Source organism: Tasmannia lanceolata, unplaced genomic scaffold, assembly GCF_043159265.1.
Source record: "Tasmannia lanceolata isolate RefF3 unplaced genomic scaffold, GAP_Taslan_0.1 ptg000036l, whole genome shotgun sequence".
Lineage (NCBI taxonomy): Eukaryota > Viridiplantae > Streptophyta > Magnoliopsida > Canellales > Winteraceae > Tasmannia > Tasmannia lanceolata.
Window position 1 is genome coordinate 4,783,773 of NW_027518713.1, and position 18,454 is coordinate 4,802,226.

Below are 18,454 nucleotides of genomic sequence, written 5' to 3' on the forward strand. Positions count from 1 at the left end.
CTCGTCTACCCCTCGTGGTGTAAAGAAACCAAACCCATCTCCTTTGGGTATAACTTTTGGACATCCCGACCTAACCCTGGAAAATGGGGAAGGGCAATCGTTGCCGAACCCAAACTTCTTAGATCAGCTTCAGAAAGCCAGAGCCTGTGAGGAGGAATATTGGCCATCTGGTCACCTCAATCTCCCTGAATCTCGAGTATCTCCCTCAAGCCAAAAACCCTTCAACTCTCTAACTTTGGAAGATCTTGGAAATCTTCAGTCCTCTGGAAGCTCCTCTCTCCAAGAACTTGATTTTGATCCTAGTACTCACTGGAGGAAGGGCACTAGACTTCATAAAATCTTCACAAAACCTATCCGATCCTTGCCCAGTTCTCCATATACCTCGAAAAAAAAAACAGAGGCACCCAGGTCCACTCAAGCAACCTCATCTGTAGCATTCAATCTGGATGGCTCCCAAACCCATTCCTCTAGTAAATCCTTAGGTTCATCCACCATCTCTCCCCAGATCTCAGATGGCCAGAGGTTGAAGAAGGCTACCATAAAGGGAAAGGAGAAACCCAGCTCTGTATCCATTACCAAAAATAGCAAGGACCCAGCGGTTGCTTTCCTGAGCCCCAACCACCCTCTGTCATTTCCGACAAAGCTTGACAGGCCTCAGGCTTCCAGTGCTTTTCTCTCATCCGTAGATCCAACTTCCTCCTAGATCCCAAAGCTAGACCCAGAATTTCCCCCCCAATCTGCAAGCCCGCCCAAAAATTTGAAACTTGCAAATGCTGGAATATTTGAATCTGTGTCCCATAATCAAAATGCTATTCTCAAAATCCCTGGGCTTCCCTTATTTCATTCAGGTTACCTTGACCCTAAAACTCCTCCCTCTCAAATTTTGCAATCCCAAAATTTCCCGCCTCTTCCAAATCACTCCATGGAAGACACCTCTCCTAATAAGATAGCTGCACCTTTGCCCCCTCTGCTCCCTGATCCAAAGTCTAATCCTTCCTGGGCAAATTTGCTCTCTGCATCCCCCATTCCCCCTCCTCAGACTGAATCAAACCTCCCTTTCTTCTCCCCCATCATCTCGGAAAAGGGGGAAAAAAAAGCTATTTTTAAAGAATCTGATTATGTTGAGGCGAAGGACAAATGGAAACATTGTCTCCTGGGTTTCTTTCTTGGTAGAAGACCTTTCTTCTCCACTCTTAAACAGCACCTCCAACGCAAATGGAAGCTCAAGGGAAATTTTCTTATCTCCTCCCTTCCCAAAAACTTCATCCTATTCAAATTCTCTTTAGAAGAAGATTTTCTTAAAGTGCTGGAGGCACCAATTACAACCTATGGTGGGAGGCCTCTTATTCTTCAAAAATGGTCCCCAGAGTGTTCGTTGGAGAAAAGAAAACTTTCTTCCATCCCTATTTGGATTAGATTCCCAGAACTTCACCTCAAGTTCTGGACACCCAGTGGGCTGGGCAAGTTAGCTAGTACTATTGGCCATCCCCTATTCATGGACTCCATTACTGCTGAAGGCACACATCTGAACTTTGCCAGAGTGTGTGTTGAAGTCACCCCTGAGGACGAACTTCTTGACTCCATTGAAATTGAAACCCCCTCAGGTACTTTTTTCCAAGTTGTTGAATATAATTGGAAACCCAAAGCTTGCATTACCTGCAGAGATTTCAGTCATTCTGCTGATCGCTGCCCCCTCATCCCTCTGCCTATTCCTAAGTCTAAGCAGGAATGGATAAAAATAGCTTCAAAATCTGTTGAAAATTCCCTTCCTGTTCCTCTCAATTTCAAAAACCTTCCTGAAACCCATGCTTCTCACCCTCAGCCTCAAATTAGTACCCAAAATGGTTTCAGTATTTTAGACTCCTTAGATTCAGAAATCCCTGTTGAGACCAGGTGTGGACCCCGATCCCGAGGATGAATGGGCGAGGGACACAAGATCCCACGCCGATCCTCTAAGATCTCCACAATGTGAAGGAGAGCTCTACCAAGGAACTCTCGAAATGGTGCCACTCACAGCATGGGTGGCGATCTAAATGAGATACCTCTCGATTCAAGGACTAGCCCCGAACCAAGATGTACCTATAACAAAGAAGAGTCGCCATCCAGGGAAGTAGGCCCTGGATCCCATGAAATACTCTGTTGCAACGGATAACCAGAGATACAAAAGTCCGTGCCTGATGACGAATGGGGAAGGTGTTAAGCGCCCCCAGTTCGCCCAAGTGCAAGCACCTAGTCTCTTATGCCATTTTTAATTAATTTTGAAGAGTTTTGGGCTAAAATCATGTGAGATGGGAACGAGTATCCCCGAGAAAACGTCTATCTAAGCATGCATGACCCGGGGATGGGCAAAAGAAAATAAACATCCAAATCCTAACTCACCGCATCTAATCCTAACACATCACATCTAGGAAAGCAGTAACATCCACACGCATAGCTACAGCTAAGCAGATAATCAAGATAAGATGAATAAATGTTACAACTAAGCAGGTGAGAGGACAGATAAGCACAGCAGTAAACTACCAAAGCAATAGAATAAACACACTAGCATGCGAGCCTATGTAAGAGATAATGCTGAGAAAATAATAATCAATCTCCTGCTAGGAGAGTAAGCAAGCTAACAATAGCACATAAGAAGTCAAAGATAAACACACAATGAGCTAAAAGATACAGGGAAAGAAATGAATCGGAAAATCAACGGTACATGAGGACCGATAATGTCAGGGAAAAGAAAATGGAGCGTACGATAGGCTCAGGGAGTGATCCTGATCCGCTAAAGATCGGATAAGTCTCATGATCGTCATAGCCTATCGTTGGGCTCAGCGAGGACAATCCCTATAAAGGGGCCACGCTACGTCGTCGCCCGTCCCAAAACCCGATAAAACGTCGAAAAACCGATAAAACCGGCAAACCACGATCAAAATCGGAAATGAAATGAAAGGAAGGTTCCGAGTGACCTGGCAATCACCATCCTTGCCCATTTTGGTTTTTGTATTTTTGAGAAAAGCTTGAAAGATATTTTTAGATGCTGAAATGATTTTTTTGAAGGGTTTAAAGGATTTTATTAAAAAGTTTGACTGAACTTGGGATGATGATCCCAAGCTGCCTACGTACCCTGTAGAAAGGGATCAAGCCAACGTAGTTCGAAACAGCTTTTTGAAAAATGCTTTGAGTGTTTTTTTTATGTTTTTTGGATTTTTGTTATTTGATTTTTATGTATTTTTATCCCTTTTGATTGAAAGGGGTTTTTGGCTCAAGAGGTTACCGTCCGTCATCGCCTAAACCCGACGAAATGTTCCTGTAATCAAGGGAATCCCAAAGTGCGAAGAGAATCCCAAGGAACGTGTGAAAAGATGAACCTGAAGAAGGAAAGAAATGAATCCCTAACCCTGCAGAAAATTATCATCTCGGAGAGGAATGTACCCTTGAGTCCTGTAAGAAAGGATGGCCTCCAAAAAGGGAAAATCCCTAAGCCCATGAGAAATGTGGAAATAAGCAAAGAGACATGAAGGGCGAAGGGATGGCACAAGAAACACTCCGTCATCGCCTGGACCTTAAAAGGAAATTACGAAGAAGGTCCCTAAATGGAAGGAAAGAGAAAAGAAAAGGAGGGGATCTGAGTAGCCTTATCATAGATGAAGACAAAATCTGATGGAAAGTGAGCTTATATGGTTGTCCTCACATACAACAGCACGATTGCAAAATGCCTTTCGCAGTGGACTCTAACGAACCTCCTTGAGAAAGAGAGAGAGACAAGTTGGGGTCACAACCATCAAGACATAGTTGAATTTATGAGGGAAATGATATTAACACCGCGATGCTCAGATACTTGCATTAACCCACCCTAGATTTTAGTGCTCATAGGACTACTTCCGAAGATTATTGCAATTTCCAAGATCAACAAGTCCCATGAAAGGAAAAGACAAGGTAGAATTAGCTAGATATAATTGGTTCGATATCACAGGTTAGATTCATCCAAGAAATGTTAATGCTACAGTTCTCCCAAAAACTGCCCCAACTCAACCCGTCCTTTATCACAACAGTTGTGGATAACCAATACCATCTAAGAGGAATGGGGATTAGGCAAACTGAGTTAATGCAATTCACAGAACATGGTTAACATCTCAGGCTAACATAAACTATATAACTGCATGGCATCCACAAGTAATAAAACAGGAGGAAGGGAATCACCTTGGTTATTGACAGATATTGACGGAGTTTTTTATTCGAGGTGAATTCCCGCGGCCAATGAATTGTAGCCGAAGAAAATGGCGCTGCTGGTCGGAAATTGCCGGATTCCGCAGAGTTGCCGAAAATGATTTGCCGAAGATGTAATATCTCACGCCAAGGCTTGGGTTGCGGATAATTGGAATTGGGCTTAAGAGGGTTTAAAATGGTTCAGATTGGTTCCAATGGGTAAAAAAAAATACGTGGGTTTGAGATCTTGGGGAGAAGGGCTGAGAAATGGGGTGGCTGCCGGTGGAAGAGGTGGTGGCTGGAAATTGGGAAGTTTGGCAGGAACGAGGTTGGGGAAAACGACCCCAAACCTCTCTCTCTCTCTTTGTCTCTCTCTCTGTCTCTCTTTCTCTTTCTCTCTCTCTGTCTCTCTCTCTCTCTCTCTGTTTTCCCTTTTTTTTTTTGGAAATGGGGGTAGCGGTGGTGGAGGTGGTAGTGGTGGCGATCGGACGGAAATGGTTTGAACAGGGGGGGTGGCTGGCTGATGTGAGTTTGGGTAATCTCTGGTTAGGTAGAGAAGGGTTATTGCTACAGATTTGGGTTTGAAAGCATAGGAGCTGGTGGGGGATGTTGCAAAAGGAGGTGGTGGTGGTAGTGTTCGAAGGTTAAAGATGGTGGTGGGGGGTCAGATTCCAGAGGGAACGGTCGGAGAAGACCAAGTGGCCGGATTTAATGGTGTCTTGAAATGGGTTTTGATGAAATAGATGGGCTTTAGGTTGGGCAGAACTGGGGTTTAGATCTAGGTGAGTTTGAAGTGGGTTTTGAGGTGGATTTCTATGGCTGATATGGAGTGGGGGAGAAGAAGGGGTTGATCGGAGATGGGTTTGTAAAGGGTTTGAAGCCGGATTCCGGCAAGGACGGCCGGAGAAGATGGGTTTGAGAAGATGAGGTAGGATGATGGTGGCTATGGGTTGGTGGTTGAAGGTTGAAGAAGGGTGGTGGTGGTGGTGGTTGGTTCGGTGGTGTAGACACCTCATTTTGACCGTGCCCTAAATCCCTCCATGATTGTTCAAAACCATATCAAATCAGTGAGGTAGGACTCCAAATTTCACCCTAAGCTAGTGTAGGATCCCATCTAGGTCCCTACAAAATTTTGTCGAATTCCGAGCGCGTTTGCCTAGTGAACGAGATGGGAGAATGTCCATAGTGTAAACCAGAAAAGGGGGGTGAATTATCCTGTAAAGGTCACGGCCTGGGGCAGAACGGGACACGATTTCAATGTGCGCTTATCAATTTTTCCGCCATTGGCGCGCCCATCAATTTGGAGTGCCGTTATCTACATCCTGCGTTGCCTATAAATACCAATTTAAGACTTCATTTAGAAGAGGAGGAGTTTCGCTAATCTTTTAGAGAGAGAGAGAGAGGGGAAGCTAGTGAGAGAAAGTAGATCTCAAACCCAAACTTCATCTTCTCCGGCGAGATCCCACCGGAGATCCGATCACCGGAATTCCTCCACATCACCTCCTCTTCTCTCTTATACTCATCTAAATCCGAGATCTACAGTCTAGAGCCTTAAATCTATCTTCCAAACTCTTGAACAAACCATAAATTCTGATCTTCTCCGGTAAGATTTTTGCCGGAATCCGACGAATCTCCATGGAATCCGGCTAGGTCAAAACTCTCTGCAGATTCCTCGCACATCTCTACAAAATCCAGCAAAATTTGTTCATTTTGCCTGCAAAGAGTTTAAACTCCTTGGTCCAGCTATGTCATCAAGCACTAGCCTGATTTTGAGCTAATAAAATCTAATTTTTCATCATTTTCCAGACTATATACCTGTTTCGATCATATTTCCTCAAACCCTCCCTGCTAAACAGAGTTTTCTCCTATCAGTTCTCTTTTACATTCGAAAATTTCAGAAGAGAAGACATTGGAGACCAAAGAGAGCTCTGTATTTTGAAAATAGCATAGAAAAGAATAGATCGAGAAATTTAAGAGTGATTTGAGAACAGGAAAGTCGAGAGGGCAAGTTTTTTTTTTTTTTTTTGTTAAGGTTCTTGCAAATTTGAAGCAGGAAGAAAGCAGAAGAGAAAAAAAAAAGGAAATCAGTGCCATTACACTTGATCAATGCAGGTAATCTTCTTCGTTTCTTCTAATTGGTGGTTTGAGTAGAAATTTATTCTCATTACAGATGGTTTGCCTTCTTTCATATTTGAAATCCATGCATAATAGTGCAAAAGGGGTTTAGCCATTTTCTTTTCTTACTCATGAATTGGTTTTGTTGCCTGAAGCCATTTTGTTACAACCATGTTTCTCATAGTTGCAGACATTCTATTAATCTTACCTAGATTATGAACTGTACAGGGTTGATTGTAGAAATCATAAGGGTAAGGTTTATTTTTTTTATAGGGAAAGTATAAAATCCAATCGAGAATGTCTTGTTTAATAAACGAGTCAGGCTCACCTTTCCATGTTGGTACACTCATAGCTTAGTTACCTTGTCTTGTATGCCTTTTATCTGAATTTTACCCCAATATTGACCATCGAGCTTCTATTGTTGGTGATGGCCTGCTCTTCTTATAATGAGAATTTATATTTTTACATTAGAAAGAACTAGGTTTACATTCTCTTTAAATTCCTTGGTTGATAGTTATAAGGGAAAAGGATTTGCAACCCTCATTTTGCTTTGACATGTGTAGCCCTCTTTTGCTTTGGCATGTGCAGCCCTCACACTCTTTTGATATTAACAAGCCCTCACATTTTTTATACTAGCAGCCCATACACCCCTTTTGATAATGACATCCCTTTATACACTTGATAATGGCAGCCCATATACATTTGATATTGACAGCCCTTATAGCTTGTTTTGGCAACCATCTCCACATCTTTTGATATTGGCAGCCCACACTCTTTTGTTAATGGTAGCCCACACACCTTTGATAATGGCAGCTCACACTCTTTTTGATACTAACAGCCCTCACATTGTTTTAATATGTACAGCCCTCTTACCACTTTCCTTCACTTATTTTAATATGCTTAAGCCCAAGTTGTTTAGTAACACTATTCTTTTCTTGTTATTTTGGTTGAAGTAATATTTCCTCTGATTTTCTCCTCTGTAGATGCAAGGGGACTAGACAAAATTTTATACTTATATATACTTGTAGCATGTTAAATTTCTTCTATGGCTGTAAGTGGACTAGTAATACCCTGTACTTGTAATGTGGATGTAAGGTCATGAGATTCCTTCAATCTTCTCCTCATTCTATGCACCCTTTTAGCTCGTTGAATCACGATTGTGATATTTTTAGTTGCGTGCATAAGTTTGTCAAAGCATGTATATTCTACACTGTTTAGGTCAATGGTATCAGGTTTGAAAGAAGGCTTAAATTCTATATGATCTATTGATTTGTATAGAATAGCATGGTGATAATTTAAAGTAGTAAATCCAGGTCATATTTTGATTGAACTTGGTTACGTTTGGTCTTATTAGGAACATTCAATCTGTCAAGTAGTTGGGTGGTTTTGAGGAATATAATATGATTATGACACTAAGATTACTTGGAATATGACAGTTGATAATTTCATTGTTTGGTTTCCGTAGTATTGAACTTAGTTACATTGTTTCTATATTTATGGTGCTTGCTATTTTTTATTTTTTTATTTTTACTATGCCTGTGATATTTGTTTGATGTGAAGGGTTATTGTGCTGGAAATGTTTGGGGGTTACTTGGAATGTTCTATCAATAGTGACAATAATTTTGGGCTGATGGACTTTAACTTTGATTGGCATAATTTTGTTTGATACAACTTGATAAGCATGTTGGACATGTCTTGATCTTATATTATTTTGAAGACGGTGCTGATACCCTCTATTGGTCACTAGAACAGAGTGGTCTTGTATATAATAGTGGAGATGGGACGCTTTTAAATTTTCCTTATCCATTTGGGCTTTTGGGGTTTAGGTTGATTACTAGTTGGGATAATCCTGTTGTTTGGATTTTTCTGTGGTGCATTAAAGGTTAAAAATTTCCTCATGATTCCTTTAATTTCCACCTAAAGTAGATTATTTAGGATCTTTAGTTAGCTTTATTCATAAAATAATGGTTCACATGGCTTTTATGGTTAGTTACAAGTTTTAAATTGTATTAGTTTTAAAGAAACCTATTCTCTTGTGTGGGGGCGATGAAGGCGTTAGCCCAAGCCCATCCTTTAGGGGGACTTACTTAGTCCCGGTAGTACCCCTTTCTTTCTTCTTCTCTCTATAGAGACTTGCCTAGTCTTTTAGACATTCTTTTAGACACCCTTGAAACCATAAAATCCTTTTCATTGCAAGGGCAATGAAAGAGTCATCTAGAGCCTTCTTTTAGGAGACAAGCTATGTCTCGGCAGAAAATCAAACCCTTTAGAGATAAGCTCTGTCTCATTAGTGAGTCGTACATTAGGAGACTGCCCGAGTCTCACAAGCAGTTGTACCCTCACTAGAAGACCAACTCGGTCTACTAGTTGCCCCTCCTTGTCTCTCTTTTATCTAGAAGACATGCTTTGTCTAGATAGCATCCCCTCTTAGAGTCACTAGTTTCAGAGTCAGTCCTTTAGCATAGGAGTCTGTCCTTAGCTAGAGAGTCAGTCATTTCTTTCAGGAGTCAGTCCTATCATCATAGGGGTTAGGATTCTATCCAACCTCTCGTCAAATCATGTGATTTTTATCCGCTCCTGCAAGGTATAGGATGCTGTCCAACCCTTGCAGAGTTGTTATTCTGTCATTTTCCCCCGCAAAGCATAGGATGTTGTCCAACCTTTGCGGGATATTCAGGAGTTTGTCCTACCCTTATGATGATAGGGATTTGTCCTCTTGTGTCAAAAACTCAAAAACATTCAAAAATTTCAAAAACACTTGAAAATTCAAAAACATCTAAAAACTAAAAATCCTCAAAAAAATCTGAATCTTTTAAGAGTAGTTAGGAGATCCGTTTCGAACTACGTTGGCTTGATCCCTTCCAACAGGGTACGTAGTGCAGCTTGGGATCCACATCCCAAGTCCAGCCAAACCTTTAAAAATAAACATTTCAAACTTTCCAAAAATACAAAAATTCTTCAAAACCTTTTTCAATAGGATCTTCCCCTAGAGTTAGGAGTCTGTCTTAGCTATTTAGGGTGTTTTAGAGTTAGGAGTCTGTCCTGATTTGTTAATATAGTGTGTCTTGTCGTGTGAGTGTCCCTAGAGTTAGGAGGCCTCAAGTTGATCGGTTAGACACTTAGTCGAACCGATAGCTAGACTAGGAAGCATATAGTCAGCCCATGGTTTTCCTTAGGTTGCACAGCCTAGTTACACGTAGGATGTAGGGCCCACCTACATTAGCTTAAGGCTAATCAACTTGCATTAGTTAGGGCATATAGAGAGTCCTAAAAATTACAATTCACATGAATTTAAGCAATTGTACAAAAAAGCTTTAATAATCAGTCGAGTCTAGTGGATCGAGTCTAGGATAGCGGTTCTAGATGGTTAGGCATAATAGTTTAGAATAGGGCATCGAACTACGTTGACTCTGATTCTTCCCGAGGCCGGGATACGTAGAGCAGCTGGGATGGACAGCCATCTTGGTCCGAGTCAGGTCACATTAGAGTTAGAACTCATTTTGTCCAGTCATGTATAGAATTGAATTGTGTTGTGTGTTTTGCTGTGTTTTCTTACTTTCATGTACAGATCCTATACCTTTAGCTGTAATATGCATGCGTTTGCACACCAGAACTCAGGCACCAATTAGGTATGACACTCATAACTTAGCTTTTTAGGCTTGTCACTCAGAATCTAGCTACTCCTAGGTGACACTTATTTTATTTCTTTTATGTGTGCTTATTATTCATCTCCGAGACATGCATGATTAGATAGACGTCTTCTCGGAGATATTCATTCCCATTTCATTTGACTTTCGCCCAAAACTCTTCAAAATTAATAAATAAATGGCATAAGAGACCAGGTGTTTACACTTGGGCGGATGAGGTGCTCTTTAGACCTTCCAAATTCGTAACCAGGCACGAACCCTCTTTTTATAATCTCTGGTTATCCGTTGCAACAGAGCATAGTATGGGATCCTTGGCCCACTTCCTTGGATGGCGACTCTTCTTTGTTTAAGGTACGCCTCGAATCTGGGCTAGTCCCCGAATCGAGAGGTATCTTACCTTTTATATCGCCACTCATGCTGTGAGAGGCACTTCTTTCGAGAGTTCCTTGGTAGAGCTCTCCATTCACGTGGATGATCCTGAGACTTCGCGTGGGGCACGTCTCCCGCCCCTCTCTCGGATCGGGGTCCACAGGTGGAGGTTGGTTCGGTAATGGAGGTGGCGGTAGAGAAGATGGCGATTATGATGGTGAGTGGGGGTATGGTGGCTGATGGTGGTGGCTAGAGATGATTGGAGATGGGTTTGTGCCGGAGATGGGTATGGTGGAGGTAGTCGGTGGCCGTGGTATGGGTGGAGGAGGTTGGAGTGAGGCCGGAGAAGATGGCCGGTAGTGGTGTTCGATGGAGGTGGTGGATTTGAGGAGGGTGGTGGGGGATGACGCTGGTTCTGAGGGGGTGGTGGGGGATGACGCTGGTTCGGAGAAGGGTAGTGGCTGTTGGAGTAGGTGGAGAAGGTTGAAGATGGTGGTGGTCCGAGGCAAGGAAGAGGGTTTTTGCTGCCCAGCTCTCTCTCTCTCTCTTTTTCTCCTTTACTCCTCTGCTATTTTTTTTTCTACAAATGGAGCTCCACCCTTTCCCAAAACCAAAAATCCAGCCTCTCCTGTTTCATGAACTCTCTTGGAGAGTTATAGACTTAGGGTTTTTCTTTTGCAATCATCTTGTCCCTTCATCCATCCCACTTATTTTTTTCAGCCATAGATTTCTTTCCTTTGCTTTAATACTACCCTAGAAACCCTAGAAGCCTGGAATGTTCTAATCTAATCTAGCCCTACATCTCACCCCTTTTGATCCAATGGCCTATGTCCATTGCTTGCAAAGAAAGTAATGTCCATTTTACTAAATACCCTAAGGAGAAGGCAATTTTACCCTCTTGCCACTATACCCTATTTGGCATTTCTTCTCTTAAAGGGAATGGTATATTATTCCCTCTCTCTTCTCCAAGCAACCCCAAGCTGGCTAATTCACTCCCCTCCTGCTTAACATGGGAAAGTGATTTAACACATGCACACTTCGATAAATGCACTCCTAGGGATATTAGCAGCCTCTTAGGGATTTTGCACTGCAGTGGGTGGGTACCATTTTGAGTTTTCTCTACACTTAGGGCCCACCTCTTCAGGAATTTCGGGATTCGGCTCAGGACCTCGACTCAACTTCGGGATTGGAATTTTATTCGATTTCGAGAATTTATTCGATTTTGGGGAAAATGGTCCGATCAAAATGGGGTGTCTACACCAGGACAGTTTTGAGCATCCAAATTGTCTGTGCAGAATCCAATTCCGTTTCCCCATCTGATCCCAAACTTGACCCCTCTAAACTTGACCCTTTAATCTTCAAACAGGAGATGAATGTCCATTCTCAGACTCAGATGGGCTTGCCTATACCCTCTGTGCTACTTCCTACAGACCTCAACAATTCATCCCCCTTTGACCCTGGATCTGCTAGCCCCCATCTGAATTGTTCTTCTCCCACTCATTCTGCCGCTCGTGGAGCCGAGACCCCTTCTGCTCTGGATTCCCAATGAAATTAATCTCTGTTTGGAACACTCAGGGTCTCTGCTCCCGCTCAAAACACAGAGAAATCAAGAGTTTTTTAAAAAGCTCCAATACCTCAATTTGCTGTTTGCTGGAAACCAAGGCTTCGTGTAATAAGATGAAGGACTATGTCAAGGACTGTTGTGATGGTTGGGATGCTCATGGTAACTACTCTTGCGTTCTTAAAGGAAGAATTTGGATCCTCTGGGACAGAGCTATGATCAACTTGAAGATTGTTGAGGAATCTAGTCAGCACATCCACTGTGAGGTGGAAGTCATCCAGACCGGTATGACCTTCAGAATGACTTCAGTCTATGCTCATAATTATTATATTTCTAGGAGAGAACTGTGGTCCAAGCTGGAAAATATTGCCTCATTTAACCAGGCTCCATGGATTGTGCTAGGAGACTTTAATGCTGTTCGTAGCCCGAAGGAAAGGTATGGCTATCCTCCTCATATTGCTCAGATGGAGGAGTTTAATTCTTGCCTCACCACCTGTGCTCTTACAGATCTTCGTTCTGTGGGTCTAAATCTTACTTGGAATAACAAAGGAAAGCTGGGAATCTGAAAATGGCAAAGCTTGACAGATCTCTCGTTAATGAAGAATGGTTGCACTCCTACCCGAATTCCTTTACCGAATTCATTCCTCCTGGAATTTCTGACCACAGCCCATTCATTGTGTCCTGCTATAAACATCAATCTCTTGGACCAAAACCCTTCAAGTTCATGGACATGTGGTTGGAAGACAAATCTCTGTACCCTATTGTTGAATGAGCTTGGAATCATAAGATGAAAGGTAATCCCATGTTCACCTTCGTCCAAAAGCTGAAAATGGTCAAGAATCAAATCAAAGAATGGAACAGAGAGGTTTTCGGTAGAATTGACATTCAAGTGCCAATCATCAGAAAGTCTTTGCTAAATATTCAAGCTTCTATTGAGAAAGATCCAACCAGATCCCACCTCCTCGAACATGAAGCTTAGATTAGAGAGGACCTGCTAAAATACTCTTCCCTTGAAGAATCTTTTCTAAAGCAGAAATCCAGAGCCCAATGGCTTCAATTGGGAGACTCGAACTCAAAATTCTTTTACTCCCATTTGAAAGTGAGGCAAAACAAAAATAATATCATTGCTATGAAACGAGGAGATGGCACTCAAGCCACTGACCCCCTTGAAATCTCCTCCATTCTGATCAGCCACTTCTCTAAGATTCTCAATAATGGGAAAATTCAGAGTAAAGCTACTCCTGATCCAATCAGAAAGCTAAATGTTGGGGATGCTGGCATCTTATCTAAGCCAATATCTTCGGAGGAGATTAAAGATGTAGTTTGGAAAGCAAATGGAGACAAATCTCCGGGTCCGGACGGATTCAATGCCTCTTTTTTTCGTGCTTTCTGGTACCTTCTGGGAGATGAGTTCATTGCAGCTATCCAAAATTTTTTCAAATCTGGTAAACTTTTAAAATCCGTCAATACCACTTTCATATCCCTCATTCCGAAAGGCCCTGATATCTCCTCCCCTTCCCAATATCGTCCAATCTCTCTTTGTAAGTTCTTGTACAAATCTATAACCAAAATCCTGGCCAACCGTCTTCGGACTGTAATATCCAACCTTATTAGCCCTTCTCAATCGGCATTTATTAGAGGGCGTCAAATTCAAGACAATATCCTCCTCACCCACGATTTTCTCCATAGCTTTCACCTCCCCTTCCATGTGCCTGAAAATCGATCTTGCAAAAGCATTTGATAACATCAATCGCCAAGCTCTGTTATCCTTTATGGGCAAGCAAGGTTTTAATTCTATCTGGCTAGGCTGGATAGAGGAATGCATCATGAATCCTTCTTTTTCTATCCTGTTAAATGGCTCTCCCCAAGGATTCTTCTCATCCTCAAATGGCCTTCGCCAAGGCGACCCCCTCTCTCCCCTCCTCTTCTCTATTTCCATGGAAATGCTCTCTGTTCTTCTTGAAAATGCCTCTTCCTCAAATGCTCTTTCCACTCCGTTTGTTCAAGGCTCTCTTACTATCACTCATCTGCTATTTGCAGATGATCTAATGATTTTTGCCAAGGGATCTACCGGAAATGCCTCCACTCTCTCTTCATGCCTGACTCTGTTCAATAGGATAACTGGGCTTGAGGCTAATCCCTCTAAATCAGAAATCTTTTTTCGGGGTACTAAGCTCAGTGAAAAGCTCGAAATCCTAAAAATCCTGGGGTTCAATGAAGGAAGTCTCCCCATTAGATATCTCGGTCTCCCGTTGTTTACATCGAGACTCACAGTTTCTGACTGTGCTCCTCTGATCACTAAAGTGCGCAAGCGCATTGCCACATGGTCTAGCAAATGCCTAAGCCAAGCCGGCAGAATTGAGCTAGTGAAAACTGTGCTAAACAGTTTCATGATTTATTGGTCTTCTGCCTTTGATATCCCCAAGGGGGTCATGGACATGATTGAGAGAATGTTCAGGTCATTCATCTGGGGAAGTTCGGAAGGCACAAAAACGCATCACTCAGTTTCGTGGGAAGAAATGTGCAAGCCTAAAAGAGAAGGGGGCACCGAAATTAGACTTCTAAGGGACATCAATGCTTCTCTCAGAATCAAGCAGGTATGGTCTATCATTGCTGAAAAGAATAACCTCTGGACCCGCTGGTTCTCTCTGAAATATATCAAAACCAAAAACTTTTGGACCATTAACCTGCCTTCGAAACCTTCCTGGGGGATTCGAAGTATCATCAGGAGTAGAGATCTGGCTAAACCCCACATCTGCTGCTTAGTGGGAAATGAAGCTGTCATAGATCGTTGGAACCAACCTTGGCATCCGCGGGGTGTTATCTCTTCCCTCATTTCCAGGCACCGAACCGATTCCTCCCTTTCATCTTTGAAGTCTCTAGACCAGCTACATCATGAAGAAACCTGGAATCCTATGCTGAACCTCGGCTCCCTCTCCCATGAAAAAGCCCTTCTATTCGAAACCATCTTCAATGACTCAGCTAGCAACCTCCCTATTTGGAAACCAAACAGTAATGGTCTTTTCACTGCCAAAAGTGGGTGGGAAGTCTCTAGACAGAAATTTGAAAAGCCGGAATGGGCTTCAAGAATTTGGTTCAGCGGGCATATCCCTCGGCACGCTCTTGTCTCTTGGAAAGCTCTCAAAAATGGCCTAAGCACTATTGATAATCTTCCATTTCTGGACTCTTCTGTCAACAGGAGCTGTACTTTATGCAACTCAGGTCTTGAATCTGTTAACCATCTCTTCTTTCAATGTAGTTATTCGAAATGGATATGGAAATCGCTTCTTGGGAACCTTGGGCACAGGCGCAACCCTAAACCAGTTCTTGTTCAGGAAGAACTATGGCTTGCTAATAACTTCAAAGGTGCCGGTCAGACTTCAAAATTGGCTTTCATTGCATTCGAAGCCGCAATATACAACATCTGGATGGAGCGGAATCATAGAGTATTCCGCAACACCTCTCTTCCCAACTCAGTTCTGCTGTCTGAAACTCTCTCCCTGATAAGATCAAAGATTCTTGGCTTGAATATTGAAGATGTGGACAACCCAAGTAACAGGTCAATTGCTGCAAACTTTGGCTGTACTGTATGTCCCAAAATCCGGCCTCCTCAGGTCTACTGTTGGCTTAAGCCGATTCAAGGGTCTTTCAAAATCAACTCTGACGCGTCCTTAAACGCTGAAGGAGGAGGTATTGGTGGTGCTATTCGGGATAACAATGGATTCCTCGTATCCATGTTCTCTGTTAATGTGGAGCGGGAGGAGATTCTCTCGCTGGAAATCAGAGCTGTTCTTGAAGGTTTACGGCTGGCCGCATCTTTGGATCTGCCCAATATTTGGATAGAAGTGGATTCTAAAATAGCAGCTGATGTAATCAATGGAATCTCTAAAATCCCATGGAGATGCTTTTCTTGTATTCAAGAAATTCATCAGTTACTATCCCGTTTTCTCGAATGGAGGATTACCCACATTTGGCGAGAAGGGAATAGTGTCGCGGACTTCCTTTCTAAACGGAACTGCCCTTGCAAAGGTACTGGCCTCCCCCCTTTCCTATCCCCCCCGGCTCTCCTTCTACTCTTGGACTCCGATAGGAGAGGAAGTGAGTACTATAGAATGTAATTCTCCATGTTTTGTATTTCTGTCCTTTGGGTTCTCTGTTGTTGGGAGCTTGATCCCTTTCTGTTGGCTTTTCAGCCCCCCTAGTTGTAACCCTTTTTATTTCTTAATGCCTAGTTGGGGTCCTGCCTAACCCCTGCTTACTCATCAAAAAAAAAAACTTTGCTAAATGTTCTTTCACACCATCTCCAGAATTTCCTACGTCTAACAGACGGATGTTTTATAAAGTTTCTAAAATAAGAAACTTTCAATTTTTTCAATCTGCATCCTTCATCAACGAAATCTAAGATTTAATACCATCCCATCCTCCACTCAAAACTTTGCTTAAATCTCCTTGACACCATCTCTAGGGTTTACTAAGTCTAGAAAACTGTTGTTTTATCAAGTTCCTAAAATATGAAACTTTCTATTTTTCAATCTCCATCCTTCACCAACTAAATCTACGATTCAATACCAACTCATCCTTATCCCAAAACTTGGCTAAAAGCACATTGACACCATCTCTAGGGTTTCCTATGTCTAAAAGAATGATGTTTTATAAAGTTTCTAAATTATGAAACTTTCTAATTTTTCAATCTCCATCCTTCATCAACTAAATCTAAGATTCAATACCCTCTAATTCTCATCCAAAAACTTAGCTTAAAACTCGTTGACATCATCACCAGGGTTTCTTATGTCTAAAAGATGGATGTTTTACAAAGTTTCTAAAATAATAAGCTTTCCATATTTTTAATCTCCAACCTTAACCAACTAAATATTAGATTCAATATTATCTCTTCCTCATCCCAAAACACTGCTAAAAGCTCCTTGACACCGTCTCTCGGTTCTCTTATGTCTAAAAGAAGGATGCTTTATAATGTTTGTAAAGTAAGAAACTTTCTATTTTTTCAATCTCCAGCATTTATCAACTAAATATAAGATTTAATACCCTCTCATTCTCATCCCAAAACTTGGCTAACAGCTCGTTGGCAACATCTCTAGGATTTCCTATGTCTAAAAGATTGATGTTTTATAAAGTTTCCATAATAAGAAACTTTCTATTTTTTCCTTTTCCATCCTTTATCAACTAAATCTAAGATCTAATACAATCTCACCGTCATCTCAAAACTTGGCTAAAAGCTCCTTGACACCATCTCTAGTGTTTTCTATGTCTAAAAGATTGATGTCTTATAAAGTTTCTAAAATAAGAAACCTTCTAGTTTTTAAGTCTCCATCCTTCATCAACTAAATCTAAGATTCAATATCATCTCATCCTCATCTCAAAACTTAGCTAAAAGCTCCTCGACACCATCTCTAGGGTTTCATATGTCTAAAAGATGGATGCTTTATAAAGTCTCTAAAATAAGAAACTTTCTATTTTTTCAATCTGCATCCTTCATCAACCAAATCTAAGATTTAATACAATCTCATCCTAATCTCAAAACTAGGCTAAAAGCTCCTTGACACCATCTATAGGGTTTACTAAGTCTAAAAGATTGATGTATTATAAAGTTTCTATAATAAGAAACTTTCTATTTTTTCAATCTCCATCCTTCATCAACAAAATCTAAGATTCAATACCCTCGCATTCTCATCCCAAAACTCGGTTAAAACCTCGTTGACATCATCTTTAAGGTTTCCTTTGTCTAAAAAATAGATGTTCTATAAATTACTAATATAAGGAACTTTCTATTTTTTCAATCTCCATCCATGATCAACTAAATCTAAGATTCAAAACCATCTTATCACCATCCCAAAACTAGGCTAAAAGCTCCTTCACACCATCTCTAGGGTCACCTATGTCTAATGGATGGTTGTTTTATAAAGTTTTTAAAATAAGAAACTTTCTATTTTTTCAATCTCCATCCTTTATCATCTAAATCTAAAATTCAATAACATCTCATCCTCATCTCAAAACTTGGCTAAAAGATAATTGACACCATTTCTAGGATTTCATATGTTTAAAAGATGGATATTTTATAAAGTTTCTAAAATAAGAAACTTTCTAGTTTTTCAATCTCCATCCTTTATAGCCTAAATTCTAAGATTTAAAACCATCTCACCCTAATCTCAAAACTTGGCTAAAGGCTCCTTGAACCCATGTCTAGGGTTTACTAAGTCTAACAAATTAATGTTTTATAAAGTTTTTAAAATAAGAAACTTTTCTAGTTTTTCAATCTCCATCCTTTATAACCTAAATCTAAGATTTAATACCATCTCACCCTAATCTCAAAAGTTGGCTAAAAGCTCTTTGACACCATCTCTAGGGTTTACTAAGTCTAAAAAATTAATGTTTTATAAAGTTTTCTAAAATAAGAAACTTTCTATTTTTTCAATCTACATCCATCATCAATTAAATCGAAGAGCCAATATCACCTTATCCTCATCCTAAAATATGGTTGAAAGCTCATTCACACCGTCTTTAGGGTCTCCTATGTCTAAAACATGGATATTTTATAAAGTTTTTAGAATAA

The 18,454-nt window shown here is 41.2% G+C and overlaps 1 protein-coding gene across 1 annotated transcript; it reads left to right on the top strand.

Annotated features, from left to right (window-relative positions):
* Window positions 1–922: 922 nt before the first annotated feature.
* LOC143859709 (uncharacterized) lies at window positions 923–1,918 on the top strand. The gene has a single exon (XM_077370359.1). It carries the CDS (start codon window positions 923–925, stop codon window positions 1,916–1,918), a length of 996 nt encoding a protein of 331 aa, XP_077226474.1.
* The last annotated feature ends 16,536 nt before the right edge of the window (window positions 1,919–18,454 follow it).

Excerpts from the sequence above, each read along its gene's own strand:
- LOC143859709 (XM_077370359.1), top strand. The coding sequence starts at position 923 with ATGGAAGACACCTCTCCTAATAAGATAGCTGCACCTTTGCCCCCTCTG.